The 10308-nt window shown below is 47.7% G+C and overlaps 1 protein-coding gene across 1 annotated transcript; it reads right to left on the bottom strand.

Moving 5' to 3' along the window:
* Window positions 1-2644: 2644 nt before the first annotated feature.
* LOC119327916 lies at window positions 2645-3076 on the bottom strand. The gene has a single exon (XM_037601007.1). The coding sequence runs from the start codon at window positions 3074-3076 to the stop codon at window positions 2645-2647; it is 432 nt and encodes a 143-aa protein (XP_037456904.1).
* Window positions 3077-10308: the final 7232 nt, after the last annotated feature.

Here is a 10308-nt window from a genome sequence, read left to right as displayed (position 1 = left end):
CCCCAGCTGCTTCTACGCATGCAACTATGGCCGGATCGAATTCACCGTAGACATCAAGAAGAAGAAACATACATGGCAATGCAATTCAAATTTGAAAGCCACAGATGGCAACGACAAGCCCACCGCACAATTAAACACAAGAGAAAATCATCTCAATCATGATGTTGAATTTCTTTTGGTACATAGGAAAGGCGTCCAAGAAAAAGAACAAATGCATCATCATATCAGCGGAATGAATGTTAGAATTCATCCATCAACTGGTGGTGCTTTTGTGTAGCCAAGCTCTGAGATCTTCTAACTTGTCACTGGGGTCACCTTCTGGTGTGACCCGAGTGTATTGCTGGACAAACGAAAAAAAGAAACGTGAAAACATTTCAAAATGTAGTGTGGTAATTTAAAGATGGATTTCACAATGAAATTAACAAATCACATCCATCTTTGTAAGCAATTCAGCAGCTGTTGGTGCGGAGACAAGTACGTGTGTACAATCTGGGTTGATGAAGCACTCTCTGGCGCCTGTGCCACACAATGCAAGCAGAGGATCATGCCAACGAAGGCCGAGCTCTAGTGAGCTTGTTTTTTAATTTTATTTTTTCGGAGCGTGAAAAATACCAAATTTATTTGTGAACACACATACACATGTGTGCTACGTATGTGCAAAATTCCACGGCACTACACTCTTCATGTGGCGTACAGAAAAAAACACAAATACGCATTCTTAAACTGGCCTTTTATTTTTGTTATTGGGCCAGAAATTGACTTTTTTGTACAGCATAAATCACAACATTTTTCGACAAAATTCAACACGCTGCTGCGGAATACATATATGTAGTCATTGAATTTTTTTCAGATTTTTTTGAAACATTTAAATATGCTTTTTGGTATTTTCAAAATACCGAGCTCACTGGAGCTCGGCCTCCACAAATCCGTACTCAGGCCATAGGACCATATAATAATTTCTGAAATCTCTAAAGGCCCATGTGGAAAAATGACTAGGTGGTGTGAGAAGTTTAGTCCCAAACCGTTAGTGGAGCGAAGAGTTGGACCTCCTAGGGATTCACTTCCACATGGCCGCCCACCTCGTCCTGATGCGCTCCTCCTCGGACCTATGTCACTCATGTATTTGCCCTTAATGTTTGTCGGTCTGGAATAGGGTCTCTGACAAACGAGCCACGATTTGAGACATTGGATCGTGGGTTGTTGCCGACTAAGACATGGTTCTAGTTCAAATCATTCCACCTGGCCAAACCTATATATGTGAGGTGTCGGCTAACCCTGACCGCCACGAAGACCAGATCACATCTGCTCCACGTGCACCCGCCCACTGTCGTTCCTTTTGCTGTTGCTGCTGACGATCCCATCCTATCCACCACGTTCACAGTTGAGGGAGAGCAGACCTCTGAAACCTCGTCTCTCGAGATCTTGTAAGAGAGAGGGGCGATTAGGTTTTGGTACGTGACTGCTCGCCTCCATTCATCTGCATCCACTATGTCGTCTACATCTGCGTCGATTTCATCATCACCATGTCCACCGAAGACGAGAGACTTGCTGCTGAGAAGGCTTCTACTGACAAGAAGACGGTCGAGAAGGCTGCCGCCGCCACCACTGCTACTGCCAACTGGCCTATTGGAGGGTATAACACATTTACCCTGCTCCTATTTATTTCCATGTGTGCAGTACTAGCGATTTGCATAGATGTTTCTATTATCTGTCTAGTACATGATAATATTATCAAGTATCAGTATCTACTTAGTATTATTTACGTCATGCTCATGATTTTTCCTGGATTAAATTAATCAAAAATTACTAATATACTCAACAAAAGTAACCATCCACATTTAGTATTCCTGGATTAAATTAATCAAAAATTTCAGGTATACTCAACAAAAGTAACCATCCACATTTAGTATCCCATCCTATATGATATGATTTTTGTTAGCGAAGGGAACCTCGGTTCATTTGGGTTTGGCGATTGTTGGAACCACTAGTCCCTGGCCGCACTCCTCCTAGCTCTCTCTGTTGCCGTGGCTAGCCCTAGCTCTCCCTCTAACCTCTCTCTCTCTCACCTTGCCCTAGACCGAAACGAAACGAGGAAGGAGAAGGAGCAAGAAGGAGGAGGACACGTTGGAGTTCCGGCGCACGAACGGCCTAGTTTTTCCCTCGAGCAACAAACTCGAGCTCTCTCCACTGCCTTACAACAAACACCACACGGGTTTTTATACCCTGGAGCACGCTGGGCACGACCCACACGTCTCCACTCCCTTGGATCCTCGTTCTGGCCCGCTCTGATCGCGGCCACCTCGCGCATGCGTGCGCCCAGCTCGCGGCGAGCCCTCAACAGAACGACCCAGCGACCAGGTTCCGCTCGCCAACGGCTTCCTCGTCGTACGGGCAACACGTACACACCGCGCCCGCACCCTAGACCTACTCACGCACGCACACACGCACACATACGTCGCGGACCTGGCACGCCCGACGCGTCCAGTGTGCGCCCATACACGCACCGGCCGTGTCAAGCTCGCAGCCGCGACTTATTACACCCAACACTCGCGCCCTAAGCCGCGGCTCAGAGCAGCCCGGCGTCCTCGACGTCACCGTCCGTCAACAATGCCCACTCCGCCACCGGCGCCTTCTTCCACTGCGGTCACTCGCGTTTGAAGTGCCCGCGTTCACCGCACTTGTAGCAGCGGCCGCGCCGGTTCCCGCCGAAACCCGACGCCTCGCCGCTCGCCCCGTCGTCGTCGTCCCGAGCTCCTCCTCGCTGCCGCTCGCGCGCCCGCCACTGTGCCGCGGTGAACATCAGCTGCTCGCCGCCATGGCTGCCTCCGTCTTGCCCGCGCTGACGCAGCCTCTCGTCGAAAGCCTTCAGCCGCCCCAACGCGTCCTCGAACGCCATCGTGCCGACGTCGCAGAACTGCTCAATCTCGGCCACCGCCGCGTACAAGCGATCTGGGACCGAATCAAGCAACTTCTTGACGAGCGCCGCATCCTCCAGGGTCGAGCCCAGTGCCATGTAGCGCGCTGCCATGCCGCCCAGCCTGCCGGCGAACGCGTCCAGGGTCTCCGACTCCGCCATGCGCAGGAGCTCGAATTCGCCCCGGAGCGTGCCCAGCCGTGCCGCCCGCACGCGATCGACGCCCACAAACCTGGTCTTCAGACTCACCCACACCTCTGCTGCGGTCTTCTTCGACGCCACCTGCAGCAACAAGTCATCAGCGGGCACACTGAGCAGGTAGGCGCGCGCGGGCTTGTCCTTCTTCGCGATGACAGCGGCCGCCGCGTCCTCCGGCACCACCACCGCCTCCCACAGCCCGGTCGCATCAAGGTTCGCCTCCACCTTGATCGACCACACCGTGTAGTTGTTGCCAGTGAGTAGTGGCACCGCCTGCGGCATCGACCCGCTCGCTTCGCCAGCGTACGGGACGATTGACATCGCCGGCGCACCCTGAGCTGAACATGGCTCTTATGCCAATTGTTGGAACCGCCAGTCCCTGGCCGCACTCCTCCTAGCTCTCTCTGTTGCCGTGGCTAGCCCTAGCTCTCCCTCTAACCTCGCTCTCTCTCTGTGTCACCTTGCCCTAGACCGAAACGAAACGAGGAAGGAGAAGGAGCAAGAAGAAGGAGGACACGGTGGAGTTCCGGCGCACGAACGCCCACCGCACGAACGGCCTGGTTTTTCCCTCGAGCAACAAACTCGAGCTCTCTCCACTGCCTTACAACGAACACCACACGGGTTCTTATACCCTGGAGCACGCTGGGCACGACCCACACGTCTCCACTCCCTTGGATCCTCGTTCTGGCCCGCTCTGACCGCGGCCACCTCGCGCATGCACGCGCCCAGCTCGCGGCGAGCCCTCAACAGAACGACCCAGCGACCCGGTCCCGCTCGCCAACGGCTTCCTCCTCCTACGGCGCACGCGTACACACCGCGCCCGCACCCTAGACCTACTCACACACGCACACACGCACACATACGTCGCGGACCCGGCGCGCCCGACGCGTCCAGTGCACACCCATACACGCACCGGCCGTGTCAAGCTCGCAGCCGCGACTTATTACACCCAACAGCGTAAAAACCGCGACCAAATTTTCCATGAAGTGCAATCTGTATGTTATGCTTGATTGCTTATAGGTTTATTGTGAATTCCGAGTTGGGACTATGTTATCATCTCCAACAGCTCCTCCATGGTTCCATAGCCCCCTGGTGAACAGAAAATTGTAAGCAAGCTCTGCTAACTTATGAACGCGGACGATTGATAATGATAGAATGATTAGGAAGATTGTTAAACATGTGACATCTGGTAGAGTGATGAATGCTTCGGATCTTGGAGTCATCTCTGCTTTCCTATCATGCATGTTAGATACAACATTTACTTCTCCCACACTCTCTCCTAGCATCTACTTGTACAAATTCAGCAAAGATAACCTCATGTGCCAAGTGAATTTTCAGGTGTACGGCTAAATTCAGATGACAAAACAAAACAGAACCTTGAATTTACGTAAATTATCTTTTTTTCTTTTGAAGTGAAATTGCCAGAACTTTTAGGCCTAGAGAAGTAGACATGGCGAATTATTTCACAGTTCTGTTTCCGTATGAATCAGAACATGCCTAATTCCATACACCAATACACATCACGTTACTTTTCTAGAATACGCATGAGTGTGTGTATCATGTACTCCCTCCGTTCCTAAATATAAGTCTTTTTAGAGATTCCACTATAGTCTACATACGGAGCAAAATGAGTGAATCTACACTTTAAAATATGTCTACATACATCCGTATATAGTTTGTAGTGAAATATCTAAAAAGACTTACATTTAGGAACGGAGGGAGTATTAAAGAAGAAATGGGGAAAGAACTCCATCCACTATGTTTTTACAAGATGATTACATGCAAGAAGTCCACATCCACACGGCCAAAAACGCTAACTGAACCGGACAGTATATTTTTTACTCTAGGAAACTAGACATACACAATGCTACAGATGTAGAGTACATAGATAATACACCAGGAGGAATTTTGGGCCATAAACTAATATTCAGATTGTAGGACGCTGGTGGTAGGAGACGCATTTGTATGAGGAGGTCACTAGGGCATATAGAGTGCCATGGGGCCATTCTCAGACAGGCTGTGGAGGTCTCGTTCTCGATGCCTCTAAATCCTAGCATGCCTTAGTTTTCTTTGGCATGTGCATTGAGATGTAGATAATAACAAAGTAGTTGGAAGTCCTCTCGTACTGAGCATAGCATGAGATCGATGCTTCTTCGGCCGACTTATATTACCTTTTCTTCCTAGAGAATGAGTGACAATTTAATATTACACCTACTTTGATTATTTGCATTAGTTATTGTACTATGTAGGAACTTCCACTAGTAGAAAAAGGGTCATTTGTTCCGGTTCGTAAGGGCCTTCTGTCCCGGTTTTCAAACCGGGACTAAAAGATCGTTACTAATGCCCTTGGCCTTTAGTCCCGGTTCTTACACGAACCGGGACAGATGGGCCTCCACGTGGCCGGTGCGGCGAGCCCAAGCAGGAGGCCCTTTGGTCCCGGTTGGTGGCACCAACCGGGACCAATAGGCATCCACACATCAGCTGTTTAGCAGCTAGGGTTTTTGTTTTTTTTCTGAAGGGGGGATTTGGGGGGTTTTGTATGGTTAATTAAAGTGTTTCATATATTGTGTTAGATAGCTAATTAATTAATAGAGATAAGTGTCCTCTCTTATCTCCGTGCTTGGTCGACGCTACGTACTACAAGTATAGAGAACACTCGACACGCTAGCTAGTAAGCAAAAATAAAGGAAACAGAAGATTGTCATGAACATATGCATACAGAGAGAAGTGATATCGACCTCTCATTCTCCGAGAGATTGGTCAAACAATAAGTTTTCATATATCTATCGGACGCTACTGGCTACATATATACAATATAATCCCCTAATTATATATGAACACAGGGTCCACATAGTATTCTTCGTCTTTATCGATCACGTGGTCAAGAAAGAATGCCGCCAATTCCTCTTGAATTCCTCGCATGCGATATGGTGCTAGGAGTTCATCCCGCATCCGAAACATCTAATTTGAAGAAGGGGGTCAATACATATATATGAATGAATGAAACTCAACACAAAAGATGGTAAATAAAGTTAAATTCTGAATATTATTGCTTACGCACTTCATATTGTTTTTTAGTGTAGCCCCGCTCACAGGTCGTGTGGCGGATGGACTCGCAAATGTAGTATCCACAGTAATTATTCCCGGCTTCCTGCCACAACCACTTTACAAGAAATAGAGGTCAATCAAACTGATAAGCAAGCATGCTAAAATGGTATTGATGAAACTAGCGCTTGAATCACTAGGAGATGCACGGAACATGCTAGTAGTACTTAGTTTTGGGTGTTTAAATTCCAGCTTCTTCGGCAGTCCCGGAGCTTTTGAGGTGAATTTTTTCCAAACCCTTCCAGACAAAGAAACAATTACTTGATATCAGGAAGTGAACAAAGTTGCCGATATGGTGCGATAATGATCGATTTAACTTACTTCTCGAGAATTTCAGTCATGTCCGCATACTCCTTGGGATCTTTTCGTCTCGAGTCTAAGACAGTTACTAGTTCGAGCTTAATATCTAGGAGAATATAGTGGAACCTGCGCACGCATGCATAACTCATCAATTACATTACTATAACCTCGACCAATAAGGGAAGTCGAATATGCACAAGAAAGTAACACTCACTTGAACTTGTAAGGAAAGAGTATTATAGCTTTGTTTTGATTTAATACCAACGATCATAGCAAGTTGGCCTTGGTTTCTTTTTTCTTAAATTCAACCGAATATGCATCTATGATATTTGGGTTAATGAACCCAATATCACCGATTTGTCTTTTCTTCCATACGGTGATCTTCAATCTGCGTAATATAGTGAGGATAATTATAAATACATGCAATGAAAGAGCTGACCTATATATAGAGACTTAATGACAGAAGTAGTACTTACAGACAGTAGCAAGCGACCGTTAATTTATCGAGGGTCCTCTGATTGAAAAACTGGAAGAACTCCTCAAATGAAACATTCAACAGATCAGTTCCAACTAGGTCATGCTCCTCTTTAACTCTCAGTGTCAAAGTATTCCTCCCCCCAGACTCTTTGTAGGTTTTCATGTACCAATCATGGAATCTTCGCATCATCGTTGTTAGAGACCTTTCATCCTTGACGAGAGGCTTCCCGTACTCATACCTGTGTTCTTTCACCTCCAAGAATTCATAATGTACATCGTCGGGCAGGTAATCTTCAAAATTGTTATAACCGGGCACCATCCTCAAATCGTTAGCGACGATATCGCTGGACACCTTGAGCGGGGGGAAACGATTGGTTCGCTTGTTCGCCGAGCTGGGCAATTTTTTTCCCAGCTCGTCATTCCGCTAACCTTTGATCACTGACAGTACTTCCCGACCGCTCCGCTTCGATAAATAACCTTTCAATAATGCGCTCATAGTTGCCTTTCGGCGGAGACTTTGGTGGTTTCTTTAGGGCTTCCAGAGTGCGCTTCGCTTTCACCGGATCTACCTTCTCTCCGGAGGTGGATGTTTCTTTGCTTTCACCCCTTCAAAGAAGTTCCTCACTTCGTCTCGCATGATCTTCTCGTTTTCCTTTGGGGTCCTCTCGTATGGTAACTTCTCTGAAGTCTTCAGAAAAGGACCGAATCTATATTGCCTCCCGCCTCTGGATGTACTGTTAGACGCCAGAGCAGACGGAGCGGCTGCAGCTGTCTTCTTTCCTTGCTTACGAGGAGGAGGACTATGACGCGCCGGAGTAGCTGGAGCGGCGGCGGGTCTCTTCCGCCCTTGCTGACGAGGCAGAGAAGGAGTAGGCTGGCTGCTCGGGCACGCCGACGCAGGCGGAGAAGGAGGCTGAGTGCCCTGATCACTCTCCGGAGGAGGAGGGGAGTACCCTGACGCACCGGAGAAGGAGGCTGAGTGCCCTGATCACTCGCCGAAGGAGGAGGCGGAGGAGGAGGTGGAGTGCCCTGACTCGCCGGAGGAGGAGGAGGAGGCAGAGGCGTCCAGTTTGGAAGGTTGATGAACTCCTTCCGTCATAGGCATGGAGTCTTTAGAGCAGAACCCAGCCGAGTCTCCCCTTCATCGGTAGGGTGGTCAAGCTCGAGCTCCTCAAATCCCTCTGTTATTTCATCCACCATCACCCTAGCATATCCTTATGGAATCAGCCGGCGGTGAAAAGTTGCGGCAGGTTCAGGAGATGCAACAGAGCCAACAACCGCCTTGACCTTCATTTTCATCCATTGCGTCATAAGGTGGCAATTTTGAGACTTCGTGATTAAGTCCACGGGCTAGCTAGCAGGAGCCATGAAGACAGGCTCCAGCTGCTACAGCTCGGTGGAAGCCACGCTGCTTCTTCGCTGAGATGGCGGGGTAGCTTCTGGGGAAACTTCGGCGGGTCGCTTGTTGCGATCTGCTTCTGGTTGCTCTATCGCTTGTACCCTTGCGTGCAGCGTCTGAATTTGGATCTGCTCCACTTTCTTCCTCCTCTCCTGGCATTTGTAACCGCCTGCGTCCAGAAACCCGGCCCTCCACGGAACATAGCCTGGCATGCCTCGTGTCCGTCCAGGGTGCTCAGGATTCCCGAGGACCATTGTGAGCTCGTCGTTCTCTCTGTCTGGAACGAACGTCCCTTGATGGGCTGCATCAATATACTCTTGAAGCCTCATGACTGGTATTCTCATTTGCTCGTCCGTCCAAATGCACTTCCCTGATACAGGGTCCAAGGTTCCGCCAGCCCCGAAGAACCAAGTCCGGCAACGGTCTGGCCACCTCAATGTCTCTGGTTCGACCCCTTTATCAAGTAGGTCATTCTCAGCCTTGTCCCACAACGGCCGGGCTTTGAGGTAGCCACCTGACCCCGTGCAATGGTGAAGCTTCTTCTTCGCAGCATTCTTCTTGTTTGTCACTCACATCTTCTTACTCTTGTCTGATGTCTTGTGGGCCACAAATGCGGGCCAGTGATCTCTAATCTTCTCATACCGGCCGATGAATTCTGGTGTCCCTTCTTTGTCGACAAATTTTTTCAGCTCATTCTTCCACCTCCTGAATAGTTCTGCCATCTTCTTAAGAGCATGAGACTTGATCAATTGCTCTTTAACTGGCTTCTCCGGATCCTCCTCTGGCGGTAGGGTGAAATTTGCCTCCAGCATGGTCCAAAGATCATCTTTCTGCATATCAGAGACATAAGACACCTCAGGGTCTTCTTTAGCCGGCTTTAACCATTGGTGGATGCTGATCGGGATCTTGTCCCTAACAAGAACCCCACACTGAGCAGCAAATGCTTCCTTTGTCCAGATGGGTTCAATCGGCATGCCATCGCGCGCGATTTCTATGATTTCAAACCTTTCATCCGAGCGCAAATTTTTCTTCGGGGCTCGTCTCTTTACCGAAGTTGTGCTTGATCTGGAGGGCTAGAAAAAAGAAGAAAGACGAGAGTTTATTAATATATGTGTACATACCAAAAACAATTAATGTATCAATTAGCTAGTTATAGTCAGCACATGCTTAATTAATATATATACCTGGCCGGACTCCGTTCGGTTACCGGAGCCGTCATCACGGTGTCCTTCTTGCACCGGCATTGGGTCACCAGAGCCATCATGATCATGTCCTTCCTCCTCCATTGTTCGATCACCGTAGTCTGCTTCTTCACCCTCTCTTTGCAGAAAAAAGAGGAGAAGAAGGAAGGAATAGAGGAGAAGTCTTCTTCTCCTCTATTCCTTTCTTCTTCTCCTCTTTTTTTCCCTTTTTTCTCTTCTTATTTATTTCTCCTCTTCTTCCTCTCCTCTTCTTCTCCTTTTTCTTTTCCTTCTTCCTAAACTAAACATAAACTAAAATAATCCTAAAACTAAACGAAGTTATCGGGATGGGGTATATCGACAACGAAGAAAAAAAAGAAGAAAAAAAGAGGAGAAGAAGAAAGGAATAGAGGAGAAGAAGAGAAAATGGGTCTTTTTCTTCTTTTTTCCACTTCTTATTTAGTTCTCCTCTTCTTTCTCTCATCTTCTTCTCCTTTCTTCCTCTTCTTATTTTCCTTTTTCCTCTCATTCTTTTTCCTCTTCTTTCCTTTCCTAGCTAGATATATAAAATGTTTCTAAAAATGTAACTTTTGCATATATAAAACTTTTCTAAAAATGTAACTTCTGCATATATAAAACTTTTTCTTCTTCTAACTTTTTCATACATAGATAAAACTTTTCTAAAAATCTAACTTTTGCATATATAAACATATATACACAGAGAACATATAGCC

The sequence above is a fragment of the Triticum dicoccoides genome, chromosome 1A (assembly GCF_002162155.2).
Source record: "Triticum dicoccoides isolate Atlit2015 ecotype Zavitan chromosome 1A, WEW_v2.0, whole genome shotgun sequence".
NCBI lineage: Eukaryota > Viridiplantae > Streptophyta > Magnoliopsida > Poales > Poaceae > Triticum > Triticum dicoccoides.
The sequence above is the reverse complement of the archived record's forward strand: the minus strand, read 5'-3'. Positions and strand labels throughout refer to the sequence as shown.